Consider the following 27,470-nt stretch of genomic DNA (forward strand, 5'->3'; position numbering starts at 1 on the left):
ATCTCCTATTTCTAATGATGTTAATGATTGTTTTTAAAAGTTTTCATCTCTCTGCCTACTATTGTTGGCAAGTGACATTTTCTACCTGTTTAGGTCTCTGTCTTTCATATTAGATGGCTTCCAAGTCTGGTGGTCATTGGCTGCCTGCGTATATTTAAGAATATATTTATGATTGTATGTGGGCGAGACTTTTCAATTGTGATCTTAATTCTAGGGCAGGGACTTTTTTAAGTTGGTGTTTGGGTTCAGGCATGGAATTTAGGGAAACTTTAATTGGAAAGAAATTGTCTTTATTTTTATTTCACCTCAATTTGACTGTTAACATTTTCTTCCATTATAAGATTAGGCAATCAGTCACAGTTGTAATATTAGAGTGTGTGTGACTTTTTCACCAATAAAATACAAATCAGGTACTTTTTTTATTTAAGGTTGATTTGGCAGATATCTCAACATATCTTTTGTGCTTATCACAGCTTAAAACTACTGTACTTATTAGATCTGCCATTGGATTTTGTTATTTAATACATTAACTGAGAAGCACTTCTGTGACTAAAGCAGTTTATCTGTCTTATTAAATGAATGCAAGTATAATTGGCTTTCTTTATACGTCTGTACATTTTACTTTATGCACTTAAATCATGTTCTCTGTTCCCCTGGGATAGTCACTTTCGAGGGTAGAAGGCAAACTCCCTTTACCGCCCCCCCCCCCCCCCCCCCCCCCCCCCCCCCCCGTTTCCAGGCAGTCACCCTGCTTCAGCTCAGCCTGGGGAGACCCTGTGTTTCGCTCTCTGCAGTGAGCGCTTCCCTGCCCACAGGGAATAGGCCATCGCACCGCCCAGAGGAGGGGGGCCCTGGGCTCCTGAGGACATTGTCAGTGGGCCCTCGCGCGGTCAGTCTCACCTCTGCTCCCCGCCCTCCCCCCCGCCCCAGGGTGCTGAGTGGCATGGATCCTGAGCCCTTGGGGTTTGGGCATCTTGCTCTCATCCTCCCCTTTGCCCTAGGAGGCCATTCCCCCTGCCCCTTTAAGGAGCTACCACACCTCTGTCTGCTTTTCCAGCTCACACAAATTCGGGCAGTTGTCCTTCCCCTGTTTTCTTTGTCCTTGTGGGGTCGTGCCTTTATAAAAACTCCGGTGCTGTTATTAGCTATGTGTGTTCATCCCATGCTCTTCCATCGCAATTCCTTCTGATCTTTAAGGCATTTTCTAATAGAGGAAGCAATGTCTTGCATTGTGAATTGCTCTTTTTATTTCGCCAAAATTGAAATTCAGAACCATCGGGCAGCATAGAGGGAGACTGTCCTGCATTTTTTCTGTGTGAAGGGCAGTAGATCATAGGCCTGGCAGATGGGAGCTTGAGTACCTTCTACACCACGAGCGGTGGGACCTGATCCTAGAGGTTACTTTGCTCGCTGTTTGGGGCCAATGCCTTTTGTCCTGAGGGCGTGACTGAGGGCTTGCTATGCTTGGTTCTGGTTTGTGGGACCCTGAGGTGTCACTGCCTGTAAATGCCCAGCAGCGGTCCACCAGGGAGGAAGGTGTGTGAGGCCGGCCACAATGGCTCAGCTCCGATCCCTGGCAGTGTCCAGGCATCAGAGTGCTTGTCCCCCAGCGGGCCCTGCTTTCCTGAACTGCATTAGCAAAGGGCAATCGGTTGATGCCTTGGTTAACAGAAACGAGGCTGCGTCTTAGAGCCAGAGCCAAGCCCGTCACAGCGCCCTCCCTGTCCCCGGGCAGGCAGAGTGCCTCCACCGACACTGCCCTCTCCTTGCCTGTGGCACCCCGTGGTTCTGCCAACCTCAGCTTCACAGTATCCACGGAGCTGGGCATCTGCGCCCTTTGCAGGTGGGCCAGTCCGGCTGGAAATTACCAGGGGCCAAGGGCTCTCGGTCTGTAGGCCACACCAGTGACCCGATGCCACAGCTGCAAACCCTTAGCTCTTGACCCTCCCCATATCAGAATGCTTTGATATGTTAATTTTAAAATTGTGAAGTCATTTAATGTGCATCCATGGCAATTTGTCAATATAATTTAATAACCAGGGGAAATTGAGAGCTTGTGCTTGGCGTAATTTTCTCCACATCTGCCAGCTTTTCTCATCTGCCTGGGGCGTGGGGCTGGGGGACAAAAAGATCTGAGGATTAGAGTGACTTTCCATTTCACCTGGGGCCATAAATCGATAGGCATTGAGTATTCAGCCAGCACCAGCGTTTCCCTGGGTAATTCTATAGCAGGGCCGTGTCAGACGGTTTGAAATTTGTCCTCATTAGGACGCCTTTTTTGCAGGCGTAAGCAAGTGCGCGTCCCCACCCCCCACGTACAGTCACACAGCTGGTGAAAGGAGACGTGTTGGTCTTTGGGGGACTGGGGGAGTTGGATTTTCACATAGGGCCTGTGTCTGGTGTGGTGACCACAGCACAGTGTGACATGGAATTGCATCTCCTGGTGTCACTATGATAAAGGATAAACTTAAAGTGGGACGTGACAAGTGGTGCAAAAATAATTCATCCCTATGAAAGGTGTTCCTGTGAGCAGCTCCATGAATAAAACGCTTTGAGGTGGGGCTGTATGCAACGATGGGGGCTGTATGGAACGATGGGGGCTGTATGGAACGATGGGGGCTGTATGGAACGATGGGGGGCTGTATGGAACGATGGGGGGCTGTATGGAACGATGGGGGCTGTATGGAACGATGGGGGCTGTATGGAACGATGGGGGCTGTATGGAACGATGGGGGGCTCCATGGAATGATGAGGGGACTGTATGGGACAATGGGGGACTGTATGGAACGATGGGGGGCTGTAGGGAACGATGGGGGCTGTATGGAACGATGGGGGCTGTATGGAACAATGGGGGAGCTGTATGGAACGATGGGGGCTGTATGGAACGATGGGGGGCTGTATGGAACGATGGGGGCTGTATGGAACGATGGGGGCTGTATGGAACGATGGGGGGCTGTATGGAACGATGGGGGGCTGTATGGAACGATGGGGGCTGTATGGAACGATGGGGGCTGTAGGGAACGATGGGGGCTGTAGGGAACGATGGGGGCTGTATGGAACGATGGGGGCTGTATGGAACGATGGGGGGCTGTATGGAACGATGGGGGACTGTATGGAACGATGGGGGCTGTAGGGAACGATGGGGGTTGTATGGAACGATGGGGGCTGTATGGAACGATGGGGGGCTGTATGGAACGATGGGGGACTGTATGGAACGATGGGGGCTGTAGGGAACGATGGGGGTTGTATGGAACGATGGGGGGCTGTATGGAACGATGGGGGGCTGTATGGAACGATGGGGGCTGTAGGGAACGATGGGGGTTGTATGGAACGATGGGGGCTGTATGGAACGATGGGGGCTGTAGGGAACGATGGGGGCTGTATGGACCGATGGGGGGCTGTATGGAACGATGTGGGGCTGTATGGAACGATGGGGGTTGTATGGAACAATGGGGGCTGTAGGGAACGATGGGGGCTGTATGGAACAATGGGGGCTGTATGGAAGGATGGGGGCTGTATGGAACGATGGGGGCTGTAGGGAACGATGGGGGCTGTAGGGAACAATGGGGGCTGTAGGGAACGATGGGGGGCTGTATGGAATGATGGGGAGCTGTATGGAACAATGGGGGCTGTATGGAAGGATGGGGGCTGTATGGAACGATGGGGGTTGTATGGAACAATGGGGGCTGTATGGAAGGATGGGGGCTGTATGGAACGATGGGGGCTGTAGGGAACGATGGGGGCTGTAGGGAACGATGGGGGGCTGTATGGAATGATGAGGGGGCTGTATGGAACGATGGGGGCTGTATGGAACGATGGGGGGCTGTATGGAACGATGGGGGCTGTAGGGAACGATGGGGGCTGTATGGAACGATGGGGGCTGTATGGAACGATGGGGGCTGTATGGAACGATGGGGGCTGTAGGGAACGATGGGGGGCTGTATGGAATGATGGGGAGCTGTATGGAACGATGGGGGCTGTATGGAACGTTGGGGGCTGTATGGAATGATGGGGAGCTGTATGGAATGATGGGGGCTGTATGGAATGATGGGGAGCTGTATGGAACGATGGGGGGCTGTAGGGAACGATGGGGACTGTATGGAACGATGGGGGCTGTATGGAACGATGGGGGCTGTATGGAACGATGGGGGCTGTATGGAACGATGGGGGCTGTATGGAAGGATGGGGGGCTGTATGGAACGATGGGGGCTGTATGGAACGATGGGGGCTATATGGAACGGTGGGGGGCTCCATGGAATGATGAGGGGACTGTATGGGACAATGGGGGACTGTATGGAACGATGGGGGGCTGTATGGAACGATGGGGGCTGTATGGAATGATGGGGGCTGTAGGGAACGATGGGGGCTGTATGGAAGGATGGGGGGCTGTATGGGACGATGGGGCTGTATGGAACGATGGGGGAGCTATATGGAACAATGGGGGAGCTGTATGGAACGATGGGGGCTGTATGGGACAATGGGGGGCTTTATAGTATGGTGGGGGCTGTATGGAATGATGGGGGGCTGTATGGGACAATGGGGGGCTTTATAGTATGGTGGGGGCTGTATGGAATGATGGGGGGCTGTATGGGACAATGGGGGGCTTTATGGTATGATGGGGGGGCTGTTGGAACGATGGGAGCGGGTGTGGTAGACAGGGTGGAGAGCTCTGTCAGTGTTAGAAACTGCTGCTGGCTGCTCCGCTTATGTGAGGATGTGAATCACTCAGAAGGTGAATTTGATTTACAGCTGTTAACCCGCACCCCCACCGCTCTTCTGGCGAACGAGTTTTCTATCGGTGGGAGTGATGGTGGATGTATAAGTCTGTCTGGCTGCTATGACAAAATATTATAGATTGGGGGGCTTAGCCAACAGACATTTATTTATTTCTCCTTGCTCTCTCTTTGTGGGATATAAAAGCTGTTCAGGTCTGTATATCTCCATAGTAAGTATGATGGCATATTAGGATATAATAAGAAACAACACATAAACATAATCGGGTGTCCCACTGAGGTCACTGAGCATCCTTATAACCAGGGTTGTGAGCTCTGTTATCTTTAGTTTGCCTCCATTTTGTTGAGTTCTTTTTCTAGAGTGTTCTCCTGTTCTGCCATTTGGGACATGTTTATTTCCTCATTTTGGCTGATTCCTTGTTTGTTTCTGTATGAGGTAGAGCTGCTACGTCTTTCGGTCTTGGCAGGGTGGCCTGTGTCATAGGTGACCTGTGGGGCCCAGTGGCACAGCCTCCCTCGTCACCTGGGGAGAGTGTCAGGGGTGTCCCTTGTGTGGGTTGTAGTTGAGCCTTGATTGCTGTTGGCACATCAGTGGTTGGAGCTGACCCTCAGGCTGACTGGCTGTGAGGATTGGCTGGCCCCCCAGCATCGGGTTCACCCCAGCAGGGTTTGGTGCCAGCCGAGACCCCCTTTGGGGTGTGCCCCGGGTGTGCTAATTGGGTGGTGCTCTGTTATGTTGGTTCTGGGGCCTCTTGGGAAGGGTTCCAGGGCAGGCCAAGGCCAGCTGCTGCCTGGGGCTGCCTGGTAGGAGCTACAAAGCAATCAGTGGCTGGTAGCTGCCTGTGCTGGGCTTGGGGGCTGCTCGGCAGGAGGCATGGGGCACCCTGAGGCCTGCTGCACCTGCCACCTGCCCAGGGGCAATATGTGAAGTGGGGTCTCAGGGAGTCCCCAGGGTGGGGTGAGTAGTGCTCACCAGGTTAGGGCAGATTCAAATTTGGCGCCAGTGCTGAGCCTGGGCCACCCAGCAAAAGGTACAGGCACCTTGAGGCCAGCTTGGGGCCTGCGGACCTTGGAGAGTTTTTAAGGTCAACTGTCTGCTGCTGAAAGAGCCTGGGAGGAGTGTGAGTTGGGAGGGGCTGCGCCTCAGGTAGTCACCCCGTGTTCACCAGGTTAATGTAGATTCCAGTTGACTGTGTGTGGGGAGGGTTCAATATGGGGCAATGTGGTTGTCCCTCCAGCCTTTGCCCTGAAGCCACATAATTCAGTTTCTCCCTGTATGTCTCTGGCATTCACACCCCCTACCCCCACCCCCACCCCCCAGCCCTTTGCTGAAGCCCAGCGTGGGTGCCTATGAGCAAGTGAGTCTGTGTGCGGGCTCTTTAAGAGGACACCTGAGTTTCCAGCAGCCTTCTGTCTCACCTGGGTGGATGGATCCCTGCTGATTTCACAGCCAGATGTTATGGGGGCTCCTCTTCCCAGCACTGGTGCTTTGGGCTGGGGAGCCAGGTGTGAGACTGGGATGGCTCGCTCTGTGGCTGAGATATCCCTCCTGATTCTCAACCACAACACGTGGGTGTGGGGCCAGCTCATTTCTTGTTTCTGCTCCTCCTACCAGTCTCCATGTGGCTTCTTTATATCCTCAGTTATAGGACTTCTGTTCAGCCAGTCTTCAGATGGTTCTCCACGTAGATTATTCTATAATTCAGTTGTAATTTTTATGTGGTCATGGAGGAGGTGAGCACAGTGGTTACCTACTCTGTGTCTTGATCAGGATTAAAACATTTATTTTTCATAGTTCTGGAGGCTGAGGATTCTGAGGCCGAGGTGCTAGTGGGTTTGGTGTCGGGGGAGAGCCCTCTTCCTGGCTTGTGGTTGACGACCTTCTTGCTGTGCCTCACAATGCCCAGAGAGATCCTCTCTTTTATGCCTGTTCTTGTCAGGGCACTAATGCTATTCACAAGGGCCCCATCATCTTGACTTAATCACCCCTAAAGATCCCCATTTCTAAATGTCATCACACTGGGAATTGGAGCTTCAGCATATGATTGTGGGGGCCCACAAGCATGCAGTCCATAGCACGGGGAGTGGTGGAGTTTGGTTTTAGCCAGCAAGTTGACAGGGTGGGAAAGTTGCATTGAGATATCCTGACAGCCAAGGTTTTGATCAGTGATTGGACTGAATGTTTTAGAGGCTGCTGGTAGATGCTGATGGGAGAGGTTGTTGTAGCAGCTTCTCTGCCTGAGGTCATTTCACCCTGATATTTTGACCTGAAGGTGCAGCTCTCATGATAGCAGATGGTCTCCTATGAGGGGAGATGATTGGGCCCCTCCAGCTTCCTTCCTGTTTTTTGCATCTCCCCTGAGAACCTAAATAAAAAAGCCTGGTGTCCAGGAGGCACGATTAGAGAAAGCCTCTCACAGGGAGACTGCGGTACTGAGATTCAAGGACAGTGCAGAGCACCCTACTGAGACCTGCAGCAACACAGGTGCGTCTCAAAAGCGTTATGTTGATAAAAGACAACCAGGCAAAGCTGTCTGGTACTGTATGAATCCATTGACATAAAATTTGAGAAAAGACTAAATTAATCCCCTTAATTGAAGTCAGAAAGTTGTTGCAGGGGGTGGAAAAGGGACATGAAGGAACTTTCTATGGCATCGGTTCTCAACCTGTGGGTCGTGACCCCTTTGGCAGTCGAACGACCCTTTCACAAGGGGTCGCCTAAGACCATCCTGCATATCAGATATTTACATTATGATTCATAACAGTAGCAACATTACAGTTATGAAGTAGCAACAAAAATAATTTTATGGTTGGGTCACAACATGAGGAACTGTATTTAAAGGGCCACAAGGTTGAGAACCATTGTTCTATGGTAACTGAAATGCTCTCCCTTTTGTTTTAGGAGTGGTTAAATGGGTGTTACCATTGACAGAATTCATCTAATCTAATGTCTAAAAAACCTGTACATTTTATCGTATGTTAACTATACCTCCATTAAAAAGCATGCAATGATTAAAAAAAGACATCCTAATCCCTAGGTTCCTTTTGGTTGCTAGTGTTAGTCCATCATGATGGATTCAGCCCTGTGATTGCTGAATTCCACGTCCATGTCTGTGTTTAACTACTGTTTTCTTTTTAACCATTTGTCAGATTATAATCTCCATCTGCTCCTGGCCTGCATTGTCTAGAACACTTTCTGGACACTTACTGCTTTATCCTAGTTCCGAGGGAGTAACTTGTTTCTAACTCGGCACTGCCCAATAAGCCTTTCTGTGAAGATGGGAATATTCTAAGTCTGCACTCCCCAGTAGGACAACTGATAGCCGTATCTGGCTATTGAACACTTGAAATGTGGCCAGTCAAATCAGGAACCGAGTTTTCAATGCTATTAATTTTAAATTTAAAGAGCCATACATGTGTTTGAATGTGAAAAGTGCTATCTTTTAAGAAAAAATAAAGATCAGGGATTGGGAAGGATTGCAGTCAGGGACCACTTCACTGAGGTGAAACTTGGCAGGGATATGACAGGGGTGAGGAGGTGGGAGGGGACAGCATGAGCAGAGGTCCTGAGTACGAGTGTGCCCATCACGTTGAGGAACAGGGGAAGCCCAGTGGCTGGAGAGAAGGGGGGGGATGGTAAAGGTGAGGCAGGGGGGTCAGCTTCGTCCAGTTGGGTGGTTGCTGAGAGGAGCTGGCAAAGATCATCACTTATCGGTGTAGGTCAGGACATAGGAACGCGTCCGCCAGGTCTCCAGTCTTTGTGGAGCGCAGGCTGCGCAGGCTGCCTCCTCCTGCAGAAAAGCTGACCGAGGCCCAGCTCTGGCGGGCCGAAGTCTCCTGAGCCGGCGGACAATGACCACCTGTCAGCTCACGGACTCTTCCCCAGTTAGGCTTTATAACTCTCCCCTAATTGCCTTTGGACCCTAGAATGAGCCGTGTGGCATTCACCATGCTCCAGCCCAGAGAGTTAGAGGAGTTGACAGTGTCAGGCTGCCAAGGTGGAGGCGAGTGATGGCTGGGAGCCCCGAGCTCTGCTGCCCCTGGGGGAGCCACCTGCCCTCAGTTTCCCCACTGGCATCATCGATTAGATCATCTGTAAGCATTGCTCCAGTTATAACATGCTATAATTTTAAGACCACCTCATGTTTCTACGAAAGGTGTGCTCTCCCTTGCCTGGTCATGGGCCAGGTGTGGGGCTGGTGGTGGTGCCGGCGAGCCTGGGCGAGGGTGGGGGCATGTGGATCTTTTAGTAAGGTGGGATTAGCCTTGGCACAGAGCAAAGAGTTTAGGGTGGAAAGCTGTTTGTAGCGCAGGGGTCTGTCAGGCTCTTGGAATTCCTATGTAAGGAATTCCTTGTTCCATTGGGTTAAGGCGCTGCTTTTCATGTTTTGGGACAAATGAAGTTGGGAAAGTGCAGATTAAGGCATTACTAGGTCTTAGAAAAGACACGTACTGGATGGTCTGGAAGGTGAGGTCAGGCTGAGGTGGCTTCTCCTAAGATGTCCTGAAGTGTGGGTTGGGGGCCATGGGCAGGAGGACGGGCATGGGGAGGCCTTCACGTCCTACAGCCTGGCCGGTGGGACCCAAGGGAGATGCTCAGACCCACCTCTGTCAGGTATCTTGGAGCGTGACTGTGGCTGGGAGGTCTGTCAACCTGGGGCCCTCTGGCTTTTGCAGAATTGCAGCCTTGCCCTCACCAATGTCCTACTTCCTCCAAAGTGCCAGGGGCACCTGGTGCTCCAGAGCACCCTCTCGGTGGGGTTTCTCCCCATCCGAGGAACATTCCCGCACCCCATTTGATCATTAGAAACCCATCCTGTCGTCCTCTCCTCTTGGCTGTAACCTTAGGCCACTGACGTTCACTGTGGGTCAGATGACGAATGGACAAACATTTCTGTATCTTCCGTAAAGCTGCTTGTGAAAGTCCGGTGGTTGCGATTGCCATCCCTCTGCAGGTGGCAGTGCCTGTCACGGACATTCCTATTGCCATGGGAGACACTGAGGGGTGAGAGGGTCTCTGTTGCTGCGCCACCGGAGAGGGCAGGAAGGAAGCAGGTGCAAGGACGCGTCACGGGCCCGGGAGGACACGGCCAGCGGAGGCGGGTGTGCGCCTGTCAGGTCTTAGGGCGTGAGCTGTCTGGAAACGCTGAGCAGAGGAGGAAACACTTGAGATAAGTCTATAAAAAGGAGTGTTTACCCAGTGGAAATAGATCAGCAGAAAATGTATGTGACTTGAAGTCAGCCCAGCAGTGTCTAAGTTCCACCACTGAGCACTCTCAGCCTCCGGTTTTATCTTTATAATGATTGCACTTTCATCTGTTCTTTGCCTCGTATCATGGTAATGGACATTATATGTAGAATTATAATGTGCATAAGCTAAACTGTGTAAATGTTTGTAATTGTCACCTATGGGGTCCCTGAGATAAGTTGCTTTTAAAAAATTAGTTTTATTGAGTCCCTACTACATACCAATGTAGTAGGGACTGGAACTCAGTCTGTTGGCGCATCATCCCACACACCAAAAGGTTGCAGGTTCAATTCTCAGTCAGGGTGCGTACAGGAGGCAACCTATCAATGTTTCTCTCTCATCTCTCTCTCTCTCCTTCCCTCCTTCTCTACTTCTCTCTCTCTCTTCCTCCCTTTCTCCTTCTTCTTGCCTCTTTCTCCTCAACTCCTTCCCCTTCTCTCCCCACAACTCCCTCCCTCCATTCCTCTTTTTCTAAGATCAATAAAAACATGTCTTTAGGGTGAGGGTAAAAAATTAGTTTTATTGAGATGTAATAATGTACATGCAGTAAAATGCCCCATATAATTTAATGGGTTTGGTAGATGTGTATAGTCACAGAACTGCTACTACAATGATGATATAGACTATTTCAGTCCCTCCAAAAGGCTTCATCCTGCACTTCTGCAGTCCTCAGTTACCTCCCCTCCCAGCCACTGCTCTGCTTCCTGTCGGCATGGTTTTCCTTTTCTGGACTCTAATATAAATGAAATCATAACGTACTTAGTCTCTTGTGCATGCTTTCTTTTACTTAGCATAATGCTCTTGAAGTACAGCCATATTTTTGCTGAATGCATTAGTAGTTCATTCTTTTTCATTGCCAAGTAGTATTCCATTGTATGGCTATATCCCATAGTTCGTTTATCCATTTACCAGTTGTAAATGGATAAACTATTAGGTTGTTTCCAGTTTTCTGACACCATGAAAACCACGATTAAGAACATTGATGTGCAGGTTTTTTGTGTGGACATAGGCTTTTTTTGGGGGGGGGGGTAAATATCAGTGAGGTGAGTAGCTGGGTCCTATGGTAAGTTAATATTTAACTTGACAAGGAATGGCCAGTCAGTTTTACAAAGTGGCTGTTCCATTTTACATTCCTACCAGCAGTACATGAGAGTTCCCGTTGCTCACATCCTCACTATGATTGCTATTATTTTTAATTTTACTGATTCTAATTGGTATGTAGTAGTATCTCATGGTGGTTTTGATTTACATTTTTCTGTTGGCAAAGGATGTTGGCTATCTTTTCATGTGCGTATTTGTTAACCATGTATCTTTTTTGGTAAATTATTTGTTCAAATCTTTTGTGGCTCAGTGGTTGGAGTGTCGGCCTGTGGAGCGAAGGGTCTCAGGTTTGATTCTGGTTAAGGGCACCTACCTGGGTCGCACATTTGATCCCCAGTGCTGTCAGGATGCATGAGGGAGGCAACCAATCCATGTGTCTCTCTCACATTGATATTTCTGTCTCTCTCTTTCTCTCTTCCTTCCGCTGCTTTCTCTAAAAAATCAATGGAAAGAACATCCTTGGGTGAAGATGAACAAAACTAACAACAACAAAAAATTGAGTCATTTGTTTGTTTGCTTATTGAGTTACAGAATTTTTTTTTTTTTTTAGTTATAATATTATTTTATTTTTTATTTATTTATTTTTTTTAAATTCTTTTTTTTATCATTTTTTTTTATTGCTTAAAGTATTACAAAGGGTATTACATATGTATCCATTTTATCCCCCTGCCCTAGACAGTCCCCTAGCCTCCCCTATCACCCAGTGTCTTATGTCCATTGGTTATGCTTATATGCATGCATACAAGTCCTTTAGTTGATCTCTTACCCCCCTACCTCCTGCCCCCCCAACCCTCCCCGGCCTTCCCGCTGCAGTTTGACAATCTGTTTGAGGCAGCTCTGCCTCTGTATCTATTATTGTTCAAAAGTTTATAATGGTCTCTATTGTCCATGAATGAGTGAGATCATGTGGTATTTTTCCTTTATTGACTGGCTTATTTCACTTAGCATAATGCTCTCCAGTTCCATCCATGACGTTGCAAATGGTAAGAGTTCCTTCCTTTTTACAGCAGCATAGTATTCCATCGTGTAGATGTACCACAGTTTTCTAATCCATTCATCTACTGATGGACACTTAGGCTGTCTCCAGATCTTAGCTATGGTGAATTGTGCTGCTATGAACATAGGGGTGCATATATCCTTTCTGATTGGTGTTTCTGGTTTCTTGGGATATATTCCTAGAAGTGGGATCACAGGGTCAAATGGGAGTTCCATTTGTAGTTTTTTGAGGAAACTCCATACTGTCTTCCATAGTGGCTGCACCAGTCTGCATTCCCACCAGCAGTGCACAAGTGTTCCTTTTTCTCCACATCCTCTCCAGCACTTGTCGTTTGTTGATTTGTTGATGATAGCCAGTCTGACAGGTGTGAGATGGTACCTCATTGCTGTTTTGATTTGCATCTCTCGGATGATTAGTGACTTTGAGCATGTTTTCATATGTCTCTTGGATTTCTGAATGTCCTCTTTTGAAAGGTGTCTATTTAGGTCCTTTGCCCATTTTTTGATTGGATTGTTTATCTTCCTTTTGTTAAGTTGTATGAGTTCCCTATAAATTTTGGAGATTAGGCCCTTATCAGATATGTCATTGGCAAATATGTTTTCCCACACAGTGGGTTTTCTCGTTGTTTTGTTGATGGTTTCTTTTGCTGTGCAGAAGCTTTTTATTTTGATGTAGTCCCATTTGTTCATTTTTTCTTTAGTTTCAAGTGCCCTAGGAGCTGTATCAGTGAAGAAATTGCTTCGGCATATGTCTGAGATTTTCTTGCCTTTGGATTCTTCTAGAATTTTTATGGTATCCTGTCATACATTTAAGTCCTTTATCCATTTTGAGTTTATTTTTGTGTATGGTGTAAGTTGGTGGTCTAGTTTCATTTTCTTGCATATATCTGTCCAATTTTCCCAACACCATTTATTGAAGAGACTATCTTGGCTCCATTGTATGTTCTTGCCTCCTTTGTCAAATATTAATTGAGCATATTGGTTCGGGCCGATTTCTGGGCTCTCTATTCTATTCCATTGATCTATATGCCTATTCTTGTGCCAGTACCAGGCAGTTTTGAGAACAGTGGCTTTGTAATACAACTTGATATCAGTTACAGAAATTCTTAATATCATCTGGGTATAAGACTTTTAAAAATATGTATATTTTTATTGATTTCAAAGAGGAAGGGAGAGGGAGAGAGAGAGATAGAAACAGAGAATCATTGATTGGCTGCCTCCTGCATGCCCCCTACTGGGAATCTAGCCTGAAAACCCTGGCATGTGCCCTTGACCAGAATCGAACCTGGGACCCTTCAGTCTGTAGGCCAATGCTCTATCCACTGAGCAAAACCAGCCAGGGCTGGGTATGAGACTTTTAACAAATGTGTTTGCAAATGTTTTTTCCCAGTCTGTGGTTGCCCTTTATTTTCTTGATAGTATCTTTCCAGGAGAAAAGGTTTTTGTTTCTTTTCTTCAATATTTGTATTGATTTTTAGAAAAAGAGGAAGTGAGTGGGATAGATAGAGAGAAAAACATCCATGTGAGAGTGAAACATCGATCAGCTGCCTCCTGTGCACCTCCCCACCAGGGACTGAGCCCACAGCCTGGGCACATGCCCCTACTGGGAACTGAACCAGCAACCTTCTGTGCATGAGATGACACCCAATCACCTGAGCCACACCAGCCAGGACTTTTTTAAAAGATTAAGCATTTTTATTTCTCTTTTTTTTTTTTATTGATTTGAGAGAGAAACATCGACTTATTATTCCACTTATTGATGCATTCATTGTTTAATTCTTACATGTGCCCTGACTGTGAATCAAACCCACAACCTTGGCATGTTGGGATGACGCTCTGACCAACTGAGCTACCCACTCAGGCCTCAAGAGCAAGCCTTTTTAATAATACTCGTGGTTCGTTAGGTGAAAAATGACATCTTGGTATAGTTTTGGTCTTTGTTTCTTTTATTAAGAAGTTCCAACATCTTTGATAGATTTAAAACTCATTTTAATTTTCTGATTGACCTTTGCCCATTTTCTATTTTTGGTCTCTTTTTTTTGGTCTTTTTCCTACAGATTTCTAGGAGCTCTTTAGCTATTAGGGAGATTAACCCTTGGTGATATATTTTTCTATTTGGAATGTACGTAACCTGTCTCCTGAATACGTTTCATTTTCATCTCAAATATATCATGAGATGGCTTTGAGATGGTTACAAAAGGCCTTCACTTCCGTAAGGTCATGGAGAAGCTCACGGCATAAACACCATCTACGGAGCATTTACCTTCAATGCACATTTACCCTTAGCTTTGGAGTCCCTGGCCCGTTTTCTTGCACCATTTTGCCCTGATCTTCTATCAATTCAGTAAGATTCAAATCTGAGCAATCACAGGGCCAGTGCTGGTAACAGTGGAAAGGAAACCTAACAAGGCAGTGGCTGTCTCTCTGTTTTCACAGAGTCCGAGTGACATGAGAGATGTTTACAAGGCCACGGATGAGGTGTCCTGGTAGGTTTACAGCTGGGCACACATCCAGGGCCTGACACCAGCTGAGTGACCCAGGGCACCTGCGTCTCTACCGTCCAAGGCTGGATTAACGGGGCTGTGAGAGGAAGTGAAGCAGGTGTGGCCGCACCTGAAAGAGGCCAATGGTGGCTCCCCACCCTCGGGTTGCAGTTTCTCATCCTTAGCCACGTGTGCTCTGGTTCCCTGACTCTCAGAGAGGATCCTCTTTATCATATTCAGGGACTCTGTCAGCTTGAGCTGCCACACCAAATGCCAGAGGCTGGGTGGCTTAAACAGCAGGAATGTGTTTCTCACGTCTCAGTGAGGTGGCCACCTCTCACTGTGGCCTTGCCTGGCCTTTCCTCAATGGGAGTGGGAATGGCTGAGAGAGAGGTCACTTCCTCTTCTCAGGAGGCCGCTAATCCCATCACGAGGGCCTCACCCTCATGCCTCCATCTAACCCTGATACCTCCCAAAGGCTTCGTCTCATTGGAGGGCTAGAGCCTCAGCATCGGCATTTTGGGGGACACTACAGTCCATGGCAGCTGTCTTGAGCAGGCTGATGCCTGCATCTCTGTGACACTCTGCTCGTGCTGACAGTCGATGGGTGGCGATGTGGAGAGAGGAGAGCCAGGTGGGCTCTGGTGGGGCGGGCTCAGATGACTTGAGGACTTGAACGCTGGTTCTGAGGGAGGACTTCAGCAGCTCTGGGCCAGCCCAGGTCCTCTGGGGTCCCTCCGGGCCAGGGGTGGGCAAACTTTTTGACTCGAGGGCCACAATGGGTTCTTAAACTGGACCGGAGGGCCGGAACAAAAGCATGGATGGAGTGTTTGTGTGAACTAATATAAATTCAAAGTAAACATCATTACATAAAAGGGTACGGTCTTTTTTTTTTTTTTTTTTTTAGTTTTATTCATTTCAAACGGGCCGCATCCGGCCCGCGGGCTGTAGTTTGCCCACGGCTGCTCCGGGCTCATGTGTTTCAGAGGCAGATCAGGGCGGCAATAGTGAGCCAACAAGCCTGGATGAGGCCTTGAGATGGCACAGCCTGTTCTCTCAGACTTCGGGAAGGTGACCCTGGGCACAGAGTGTGGGTAACAGAAATAATCCACAGACGGGGCACCCCTGGGTTCGCATGTTGGCTTATACACAGCATTTCCTCTGCATTAGGCCCTGCTTAGCACTTTGCAATGTCCTTATGCAGTGGTGTGTCAGGCTCAGGCAGAGAAGAGGCACCTCTCTGGGGAACCACACCGGATGTGGCTGCAGAGGTGGGACCTTACTGGGGTTGGGGGGCTGAAGAAGGGCCCCTGCTGGCTGCCGCCCCGGAATCTGGGCCTGAAGGCGGCAGGGCTGCCTGGAAGCAAGGAAACGTGGGAATGAGGGGAGCAAAGCAATGGCAACCTGGTTCCCTGAAGATGGACTAGAGCCCCATCTGACCGCATGGTCTCCACTTTGACGCCAGGGGTGGCTCAGGGCACAGAGACGCTGGAGGGGCCCAGCAGGGGCAGGGCGTCCTGGGCTGGCCACCACCCTCCCTCGAGTCTAAGCCGAGCCAGTGGGTCAGCAGCACATGCGTGGCTGTAGCAGCACCTGGCGCCCTGCACCTGCCCCCAGGGACTAGGGGCCCACTCTTCACTTCTGCCTTCCACACAAATGTCTCTGGGGCCAAGTGGGACTCAGAGCCGCGGAGGATGGGAATTCTGGGAAACGTAGTTCCTGCTGATGGCTGGGGACACAGTGCACAGCCACCAGGGGTGGGAGGTCTGCTCTTTGCTCCATCTGATAATGCAGGGGGTAGGGGAGGCTCAGGGTATGCCCAGTCACACAGATGTTCAGGGGGCTCGGGCTCCAGCGCCTTTAGTTGTGCCAGGTGCTTCTGCTCTGTGATGCCAGTAACCTGCCCCCTGTTCCTCCAAGAACCGACCTCAGAGCTCTGGGCCATGAGAGCTTCTTGAAGATGAAGCTTCTGGGGAAGGATGGGTCCCACACGCCTTCTCTCTTGATCAGCCACTCCGGTCCCAGCCGCAGCCTCTGCCCTTTCTGTACGTTCCCCGGGCCTGCTTTGTCCTCCCTAGCGAGTCCCCTGTGTTCCTCCTGTAGGAATGTCACCTACTTAGTCCGGGGCTGACCGTCAGCACCTAGAGGCTGTTTGGTGGAAGAAGTTAGTGCCTGGCTCATGTGTTGGGCCGTTGATGACAGTTGCTACCTGTTGCACATCAGCTCTTGCCAGGGCTGTGGGTATCACACTGCCATTTACAGGAAAGAGAATTGGGACTTGAGAGCTTGGGTTTGTTTCCGCAGCGAGTGATGGGTTGTAGACTTGAACAGGGGCCCTCTGGCTCACCACTGCCCTTGGTCACCGACCTGCAGACAGCACAGCTTCCTGCGTTAGCAGACCCAGGAGAGGACGGCCGGGGCCATGGGGCCTCTCTGAGCTGCTTTGGGGCGGGGATCAACCCAGTGCCCTGGGTCCAGATGGGGTGAACATAGACTGTACCCACCTCTGCACATTGAGGGATGAGGGCTTTGCAAACTGAGTGAGTGAATGGTGAGCAGAGTCAGGACTCAGCCTACGAATTTGGGCCTCAGAGTGCTTAGTTGAATGCCTCGGTCTCCCAACTTACGCTTCCTGAAGCACATGGCCACCTGGGCCTGCGGATTTGAGACTCCCTCACAATGCCCACACTGCTTCCTGTGGCTGCGCCGTGATCTCCCCGAGTCTGCCCAGTGCCTGCACAAAGGGAGTTTGATTTGGGGTCCTCCCACATGGCCCGCTCTGTCACCTCGTGCACAACAGGGACGTGGGACTTGCCAGGAGGCCAGGCTTGGCACAGTCCTTACTGATAATTTGAGGAGGCGCAACTTCAGAAAGGCGACTATTTAAAAAACTTTACAATTTGAAATAATTTTAGATTTATAAAAGTTACTAGACATTACAGAGTTCCCGTACACCCTCCATCCAGCCTCCCCTAAGGTTTAACCTCTCACATAGACAGCCAGGGTACCTTTACCCAACCAGGAGACTGCCACACTGTGAACAAGACCCCGGACTGTCTGGTGCCCCTGCTTTTCCACTTAATGAGCTTTTCCTTCCCAGGATCCAGCCCAGGACACCAGGTGGCCTTGGTCCTCATGTCACCTTGGCCTCCAATCTGTGACAGTTCCTCGGTGCTTCCTTGTCTTTCATGTCCTGGACATGTGTCAGAAGTAGTACTGTACTCAGATATTTTGTAGACTGTCCCTGGACATGGGTTTGTTTAATGTTTTTTCACAATTAAGCTGAGGTTCTGGACTTTTTAGGTAGAACACAAAGAGATGTTCTCTCCACATCATATCAGAAGACACGTGGTGTCAGCATAATTTATGAATGGTCATTTTACTTTTGATCATTTGCTGGGGTCTCCACTGTAAAGTTACTGTCTTTCCCTTTCCATGCCCTATTGGTTAGATACAATTCACGAGTCCAGCCCACACTCAGGGGAGGGGGAAGTTAACTTGTGCCTCCCAGAGGAAGGAGTTGCAAACGACTGTGGAGGTATGTTAAAGCCAACCACCCCTGCCCTGGCCAGTGTGGCTCACTTAGTTGAACATTGTCCTGTGCACCGAAGGGTCACTGGTTCGATTCCCAGTTGGGGCACATACCCAGGTTTTGGGCTTGATCCCCTGTCGGGATGTGTGCAAGAGGCAGCTGATCCATATTTCTCTCTCATTTCTCTCTTCCCCCCACCCCCCCTCGTCAATAAAAACATATTTTTTAAAACCCCACCAACCACCATTGGCCAGGATCGGGGGATGCTTTGGCACCATGCAGATATCCTGTTTCCAGTGAGGTGATTTTTTCTAATGACTTTGTTCAGTTTTGAACTCAGGGAAGCAGGCTGTCATCCCTCTTCCCAACTTTCTGTCACCAGGTTAGTGAATTTGAATAATAAAATGCTTAAGAAATCCAATTTCCTTGCATATATGTGATGCTCTATTAGATTTCTGCTGGCAGTTGCATTTTAATATCGGAGAATCTGGAGGCTGTGTCTCTTGGGAGGGAGCACGGAGCCTGAAGCCAGAGCCTCAGGCCTGAGGTCATGAGACGGGGTGCTTTCTTTTGCATGTGACTCACTCGCTTGCTTGCGAAGGTAAGGTAACAGCTTATAGGAAGTGCTAAGATTGCGTCAGTAGCAGACTGTATTTTTAGATGCCCCCTTTTCACACCTTGAAGGCTGTAGTTGAACTTCTAATCGTCTCCTGTGAATTTAAGGGAGGAACATGGTTATAAGTTGCTGCACTGATACTTGGCCCTGTGGCTAATGTCATTGGTTCTGTGCTGAAGTGTTCTTAGGCCACTCGTGTACTTTCATGCTCCAAAATTCTTAGCCACTGCTTTTTAAATTCTCTATGAAAAACTCTACACAGAAGGCACTGTTTTTAATATTCTAACCAGCTCTGTTACAAATCAGTGATTGCCACTCATTTCGGCAGAATAGTGCAAAGGGGAATCTCCTATAGGAAAAGAAGCACCTGATAGTTCTAAGGAAATATAAGTCCGGGGCATCTGGTTTTAATCACCTTTTCCAGCTCCCAGGGACACAGGTAATGAAGGTATGAAAACAAGCAACGTAGCCGCCTCCTGGTGGCAGCACACACAACTGACTATTTGTCCTGGGAACCAAGCTCATCCCTGTGGTTCTCAACCTGTGGGTCGCGACCCCTTTGGTGGCCGAATGACCCTTTCACAGGGGTCGCCTAAGACCATCCTGCATATCAGATATTTACATTACGATTCATAACAGTAGCAACATTACAGTTATGAAGTAGCAACGAAAATAATGTTATGGTTGGGTCACAACATGAGGAACTGTATTTAACAGGCCAGAAGCTTGAGAACCGCTGCTAAGGCAACTGGTTTGCAGATGGTTTGCTCTAGCGGGTGAACTGCTGAAATCTGGACCTTTCTCTTCTAGGATGACTTCCTGTTCAGCGTCTCCATTTTGAGTGGGATCCTCTGCAGCACGCTGGCCGTGCTGAAGTTCATGCTGGGGAAGGTGCTGACCAGCAGAGCGCTCATAACCGACGGTGAGTGGGGCCAGCGCCTGACCTCCCAGGCCGGGGCGCAGGGCGGGTCGCCTTTAGTTGCTTGTCTTGCAGAAAAGGTCACCAGTTGGGAATCAAGTCTCACTAGCCTCGCCTCCTCAGGCAGTTTTATGATTCTTAGGGCTCCCTATTGGGGCAGATGGCTGTGCCCTGGGACTGTAGTAAATTCTTCAGGAATCACCTCCACCCTGACCCTCCCAACAGGGTGGGTGGGGGCTCCCTAGCATCTTATCACGAAGCACAAAGGGCTTCCCAGAGTCTCAGGCTTTATGTACATTGCTCCAAACTAGACATGAAGGTCTCTTCTGCAATCTAGACAGGTTTTCTTTGTGGATTCTCATGCTCATTCCCCCTCCAGCCATGAGATGCTCACCTAGCTGGGAGTTCAAGGTGCAGGAACCAGGGCTTTGCTGGGGAAGTGATCCACTGAGAACCCAGACCAGGTGGAGGGTCCCTGTGCCCCTAGGGGCCAGGGGGCACTTCCTGCATGGCCTTTGGGATGACAGAGAAGGGTGCGTGAAACCAGGAAAAATGCATTTCAGTTTGTGAACTAGTGCTGGTGTATAAACAAGAAACTTTACAAACTAACCACCTGGCCATGTTCTTTTTCTCCATTCTTGAGCATGTGTAGTTGCCAGGGGGTCATGAATACAGAAGCCTCTATACCCTGAGGTGAGAGGTCAAAGGGTAAAAGCTTGTGGGGTTGGTGTGTGTGTCTGCACAAAATAGAGAAGAAATCACTGAATTTCTTTTTTTAAGAAAAGAACCACTCACACACACACCTACCCCAACTCCGAGGTGCTCTCCTCCGTGGAATACAGAGCAGGCGGGTGTGCGTGGGTGGCTGTTGGTGCTGTGCAGGGGGTGAATGGCAGTGCAGAGGGCCTTTCTCCCCCAAATGACAAAGCCTGTTACACTGTGTGGACTTCGACTCCTTGTCCCATGCTGATGCCCTACTGTGTATGGAGGTAGGCCTTTGCACAGGAGGGCTGGTGGGTAGGAAGTCAAAGTGGTATTTCCAGCTTTGCAATGACAGCTGCCCTGGGAGCATCTGTGTGTGTGTGTGTGTGTGCGTGTGTGTGTGTGTGTGTGTGTGTGTGTGGTTCCTTCGAACAGACCCGGGGAAATTGGGGCTTACATGATCTGATGTGCTGACTGCAAGGCCAGGGGACCCTGGATGCCAGTCAGGTAACCATAGCCACTGGCAGCATCAGAATTGCCTATGGTGTTGGTTAGATGCACATTCCCGGGCCTGAGGTGGGTCCTGTCCATGTGATGAGCACAGGTTTGTGCTGCCTTCACACCAGCCTGGGGGCCAGGACACACTCCACACCAGGGAAGGTGGACCTGGCAGGGTCCCCCCTGACATTTTGACCAGCAGGGCCTGCTGTCTGCATCTGCCCTTGCAAGATGCCACCTTCCGCCCTGTGCTATGGAGGCCACATGCCCATAGCAAACCCAAACTTTTTAAGTAGTAAGAGCTGTTTAAAATAGTGAAATGACCGGCGCCGGGGAGCGAGGCCTCTGCGTCCCTGCTCTGCTCTCAGGCAGAGTGCAGGCCCCTCTGTGTGGGCCAGGCGGCCAGCCCGGCTCCTGGAGCTCCCCATGGGCCCTGAGGGTGCCCCCCGAAGGGCAGGCCCAGGGAAGCCGGGGCTCAGCTGGCAGCAGGTCCTGGGTTTGTGCTGTTAGAGCGGATACCGCAGGGGCACCGACCGGCGGGCTCTGCAGAGTTCTTTTGAGCCTGGTGCTGTGCTGGCGCCACGTTAGCTGGGAAACTGCTCCTGATGCAGAACTAGAGTTTCCTCTCTCGGGGTCTGTCCTGTTGCTAGGAAGGGTCCTGCCTGGTCCCCAAAGGGGGGCTGCACTTAGTTAAATCAAGCCCCTCTGGTGTGCAGAGCTGCGGCGCAGTCCCAGAGGAGGATGCAGCCTTCTGAGAAGACCTCTGAGGAGGCTCTGCCGCCCACCCCACAGCTGGGCCTGTGGGCAGCTTGCATCCGGCTGGCCCTAGGAAAGGTGCTCTTTCCTCTCCGGGCAGCCCAGCTTGGGGGAGAAGTATTCATCCCTGTGATTGTGTGGTCTGGAGTTTCAGATTCAGGGCAGGAACATGCCTCCGTTGGCCATGGAGTCCTCTCCCCGGGACTGACCAGCGCAGGGGGCTTGGGCTGAGAGCTCAGGGCTGCGTGCTGTGAATGGGCGTTCGGTGTGGGGGTCTGGCCACCTTCAAGGTTCCTTCCCGTTGCTGCGGGAGACACTCCGTCCGGGCCCTTTAGAGTAGAGGCCTGGCTGCACTTTGGTTTCTCCAGCGTGTGTTGTATGCCTCCTTCTCATGTGTTTTTGCTTGGAACGTGGGTGCCGGGATGGGGAGGGCAGGCCAGGGGTGAGCACTAAGGAATAGCTCCTCTCCCAGTCGCCTTGGGCCCTAACATCATGAAGCCCCTGTGGCTTGCAGGGTCTCAGCATCTTCTCTGTCCAGACACACAAGTGCTCTCCAGGAGCCTGAGGGTGGACCCAGCAGTCAGACCCTCTCACCCATGACTGTAGGCTTGACCGTCTCGGACGGGTGTTCTGCATCACGTGTGACAATAATCCCAGACAGTGTCTGTTTAGGCTTCACTCCCCTTTGAACTCACCACATTTCATAGGGCGCACAGAGAAGACCCCAATGACAAGTATGATTTTTCTAACGAAATAACTTCTGACCAGAATTTTCAGACATAAGCAGTATTTCCATCATATTCTTGAACAGAGGTGTCATTACAAAGTAGACGTTTAAGTGAAAATTGTTCCCTAAACTGGAAGGCAGGGAAGAGCGGGGCCTGGGACACGTGGGGGGCTGCGTGAGGACGGGGCACAGGGTGAGGGCTGGGACAATGGGGAAGGGCGGGTCCTGCCGGACTGTAGGTCAAGTGTAGGATCCTGTGTGTTTTGCTAAATATTTAAACAGATGAGGAGACATGCTTAATGTTTTCTAAACAGTCCTCTGGCCGTCAGATGGGGAACAGAGTGGGGCAGTGAGTGCCAAGCAGGAGAGGTCTGGGGAGCTGAGGGTGGTGGCCTGGGGACTTGGGCAGCGGCGAGGACAGGGGGCTGAGGATGTAGGGGGTTTGAGGAAGTGTTGACAACGCATGTCAGATGGACAGGGCTTGGGGATGAATGGGCCATGGGGGTTGATGACAGAGTGAGAGAAAGACAGACAGATACAGAGAGAACTCTGGCGAAGGGCAAAGCCTGTTACCCACGAGGGGCTGGGGCGGTGGGTGGTGTGCGCTGCAGTTCCTTGCTCTGTGGGAGTGTCAGCAAAATATGCAGCGGTAATTGCAGCCTCCTGCTAATTGTATTTCACTCATTTGTTGAGGAGCAGAGCTAGGGAACCATCTGTAATCATCTCCTCTTTGGGAGGTGGGAGAGGGTGGGGTCTGGGAGCCGTGCCTCTCATTAATGTTGGGGTTTCTGAGGGGCTGGCTCTGGAGGCCTCCACCTGTGCCCGCTGCCCTGGGAATGTCCTCTGTGGTGTGGCCTTCCTTCTCTCCCCACAAAGTGCTTCGGTGCAGGCGGGAGGGCGGGCCTCGCCTGTCGCCTGGTGAGTGGCTGGTTCCCACTCCGGAGCTGTATGTGAGCTGGGTCCGGCTGGCTGCACCAGACCTGTATGCTGGGCTGTGTCCTCACCACAGCAGGTCTTCAGAGAAAGCGAACACCAGAGTGTGGTACCTGCAGACTTCCCACCCTGCGCTGTGCAGCGCAACGAATCTTGTCAGTTAGACTGTGTTCCTTTAGTTGTTTAGGCAACATGCGACTGCTGCAGTCAGCACGACGCGGGAGGCGGCTTTGTGTTGTCGAAGGTAAAAGGACTGGACAGTAAGTTAATGGGAAAGTCTGGCGGGAGGAGGAGGGGTTCTGAGGTGGGGCAGGAGCCGGCTCCAGTGCTGCCGCTGGAAACCCGAGGTGAGGGCCCTGGCCTGACTCCCCTCGCTCCTTCTCATCTCTGAATGCCAGGCGTCTGCCATGGCGTTCAGCACATGAAACCTCGTCATCAGAGTTCCTGCATGACGCTGATGTACTTCATTATACGGATTCTTGGAAGGCAGCTATGCTCACCACTATACCACCAACGCCAACTATTATTATACGGATTCTTACCTGTCATTAAGGCCGGACTGGTGGAGCCCCTACTTAGCTTCTTAAAGGAATAGCAGCCTTTATTCTTGACAACAGCCCGGGTTCTAACTGAGGAAGCAGAAAAGCGATGGGCCTGGTGGGCGGGGACAGTGCCCAGAGAGAGTGACCAGCAGTGGGAAGGTGGGCGGTTTGGGGGTGGGGCTGCGAGCTCAGGTTCCTTGTGTGGAGTGACGGCAGCTGGGGTTCCTGAGGCTGCTGCAGGCAGACACTCCACCCTCCCGGTCCGTGCGCCCGCCCCAGCGTGCCCTGCAGCCCTGTGTGAGGTGAGGTTGAACTGAGCCAGACTGTCATAGCCCAGGTGAGCAGAGCTGAGGAGGCAGGGCTCCTCCTGGAAGGTGGCGGTGAGCCAGGTGAACAGTGAATCCATCAGCTGTGAACTGTGGGCAGCACCCGGGGGTGGGAGCACGAATGGGGTGGGGCCCTGTGTCAGAAACAGGGGTCTGGGCTGTGCTTGGCTGGCAGAGCCGTGCCTTGGTGGAGCTGAGTGGACATCTAGTGGCCGTCTGGGGGAACCTCACGCTCTCTCTGCTTTCTGAGCTCCACTGGGCTTCTCCGAGGACGCCACAGGCCAAGCTGTGCCCATGGCCCATAGATGAGAGGGGCTGAAGGTTCCAGTCTGCCGGGCAGCGGCCATCTCCTCCTTGTCTTCCTTCTCTCTAGCCAACCCAAAGCAAAACCTCCACTCCCCTCTGCGGAGGTTGGCTGCAGCCCGGTCACCTGTGACAGAGCACGGGCTCCGCTGATGCCTCTGGTGGCCTGTGGAGAGAAGATATGGGCCACAGAGACTTTTTCTTTTTTTTTAAAGAACAGGATGATTCAAGGGACAACCAGAGGCTGTCCACTTCCTGTGTTCACTCTGGCTGCTGTGAGGGGAATGGATTGTGGGTTAAGGGAGATGTGGGCAGGAGGGGAAGCAGGGAAGGTGAGGAGGCAGGGGTGCCGGCGAGGGCTGAGGGGGGCTTGGGCAAGGTTTGGGCGGTGGAGCTGCTGAGAGGGAGAGAGATGGAGAATGAGTTTAGGGGTAACAGTTGGCAAGGATTACTTGATGGATTAGATTTGGGGGGTGATTAGATTTGGGGAGTGACAGAAGTCAAGGGTGGGCTCCTAGATGTTTGGTCTTGGCAACTAGGTGAACGGTGGCATCATATACAGGGAAGATGAGGTGTTTTGAGCGGAAATTGAGGTTTTTGCTTTGAACATGTTCAGTTTGAAATGCTTATATGAGTCTGCAGCTGAGGGGACGGGTCAGGCCAAAGAGAGAAAGTTGGGAGACATGGACGTGTGAGATTGGAGGTGACAACCTCGGGGGAAATTTAGACTTAGGAGCCCCGGGCACTGGCAGGGTGCTCAGACGGGGAAGAGGACCTGGCGAAGGAGACTGAGAAGGAAGCGCTGGAGGGGAAAGAGGAAAGCCAGCAGAGTCATGGGGGCCGGAGGAAAGTGTTCCGGAGGATGAGGCCAACCAGTTCACCACGCACATGGCAGCTCAGTTGTCACTGAGCTCAGGGAGGGCGTCAGGGAGGAGAGCATCTGAGGGGCAGGGGATGAAGAGAGAATAGGAGGTGCTGTTGGGCAGATAACTCTGCAAGTTTTGTAAAGGGGCTTGTGGTGCAGGTGGCGTGGGGTCAGGGAGGAGTTTGAGGTGGGTGATGGGAAGCTAAGATTTATCCCAGTAGGAATGTTTCAGAGGAGGGAGAAGAATTTCAAGAACAAAGTCCCTTGGTGAGCATGTAACTGGATGTGGGGCAGCTGTCATGGTGGGTGTGACTTGGTGTTGGGAAGATGAGGTATTGCTGTCCGGACATTTGTGCTCTGAGAAGTGCAGGGCCGAGTCACCAGCTGAGCATTGAAGTGAGAAGATGACAGATTTGAGGGAAGAGAAGAGGGTTGCAACGCCAATGCGATGTCATTGCAGGGCTCAGCCAGGTTCATCTTGTTCCCATTGTCGAAGTCTCCACCTTGGACCTGAGAAGGCGTCTTACCCAGGCTTTGCTCAAGGCTTCTCTACACCCACATCTTCCTCTCCCCTAGCTCTTCATTTAGACTCTCCCCCAGCTGTACAGCCCCCCGTGAGTGCGCCCTGAGTTAACAATTTTGAGTCGGCAAAAGCAACACAGGTGGAGTTGCCCCAGGAATGAGACAGGGCCTGTAGTTGGAGAAGTTGCTGAGCCTGCACAGACCAGCTGCCAGGGGCTCACCAGGCAGCATGGACCCAGAGCTTCTCCAGGCCATTACACTGAGGCAGACTGTGCTCACACCACAGTACGACCTCAGGAGCCCCTCTAAGCAATTCCCTTCCCATGGGGCCTTTGAAACTCACAGGTAACATGGAAGTGTGATACCTAAGTTGTGGGGACCCACTGAGGTGTGATATATGTGAAAGGAGATGATGAACATCTGTCAGCTCCGTTCTGTTTGGATTGCCGTTTCTGCAACCATGCACCTAATTCTTGACTTTGCATTTTTCCTCCCAGAGAGTGAAAATCCTCAGGTGACTTAGACTCCGGAAGGAAAGGGCGTGGGCTAGCCCTGCTCCTCTCAATCTGTATTACCTTGGTCAATTTATTTAACCTCATTCTGCTTAACTTTAGTTCACTCATCAGTGAAGTAGGATAACAATCAGACTGATAAGATCCCCATTGGAAGGGGAGGGGGGGATAAAGACACATTTGTAATACCTTAATCAATAAAAATTTAAAAAGATCTCCACTGGGTACTGGGCCCAGTAGACATTCACATTCAACAGATTTGAGTCACCAAATACTTGAATGTCTCCTGTGTGCCAGGCACTGCACTGACCTCATGGGGTCTGGATATTCTCGTGTGTGGAAGGCAGGCCGACAGTAACCACATCCAGGCTCTGGGCATGAGTGCCTGGCAGGGATGGAGACTGACAGTGGGGGGTGATGGCTCTGTCTAGCAAGGTCTCTGGTGACATTTGAACAGACTCGACAGGCCACCCAGGGGTCTCAGCTGGCAGCTGTCACCTGCGAGAGTGCTTCTGGGCAACATTCCCTGCAGCGCCGGCTTGGGTGTGGAGCTGGCTGGTGTTTGGGAGTTTTTTGGTGGCTAAGTCTCGCTCTGCTTCTTTCCCAGGGTTTAACTCCCTCGTGGGAGGCGTGATGGGCTTCTCTATTCTTCTGAGCGCGGAGGTATTCAAGCATAACTCAGCAGTCTGGTACCTGGATGGCAGCACAGGTGTGCTCATCGGCCTTATCATATTTGCCTACGGGGTCAAGTAAGTGCCTGTTTTCCTATTTGCTTTCCTGGCATCCAAAAGTGTTCCGTTTTCCACCTCTGATGGTCATACCTTGTACCTGAGACCCCCCTGAGCCTACGTGGGGTCAGTTGACTGGAAAAGCTCACATCGGAATCAGAGAGTCTTGTGGCTGGCACTGAAGTGGGGCAAGGACTTTGACAAGAGGTATAGGCTTTAAGTCACAAACGGGCACCAGTGCTGGGCTGAGGACTCCTCATGACCTCACTGTGAAAACCAGTAGGCACCTGAGTGAGATGGGGCTACTGGAGTCTCAAGCGTTCATCTTGATGGGCCTGTACATGGACTTACTCACTCACGGACTCATTTCTCCGGGCTTCAGTGCAAGGTCAGCCGCTTGAAAAGTGCCAGGGACATCCAGGGAAAAT

At 50.9% G+C, this 27,470-nt stretch overlaps 1 protein-coding gene across 2 annotated transcripts in view; it reads left to right on the forward strand.

The window, feature by feature from the left end:
* Positions 1-27,470, forward strand: part of TMEM163 (transmembrane protein 163) — a 237,366-nt gene that overhangs the window by 206,571 nt on the left and 3,325 nt on the right. For both annotated transcript variants that reach the window (XM_059704621.1, XM_059704620.1), the window contains 2 exons: positions 19,520-19,631; positions 26,922-27,063. In XM_059704621.1, coding sequence (XP_059560604.1) covers positions 19,520-19,631; positions 26,922-27,063 — 254 coding nt within the window. The remainder of the gene's footprint in view (positions 1-19,519; positions 19,632-26,921; positions 27,064-27,470) is intronic.

This window comes from Myotis daubentonii, chromosome 7 (genome assembly GCF_963259705.1).
Source record: "Myotis daubentonii chromosome 7, mMyoDau2.1, whole genome shotgun sequence".
Classification (NCBI taxonomy): Eukaryota; Metazoa; Chordata; class Mammalia; order Chiroptera; family Vespertilionidae; genus Myotis; species Myotis daubentonii.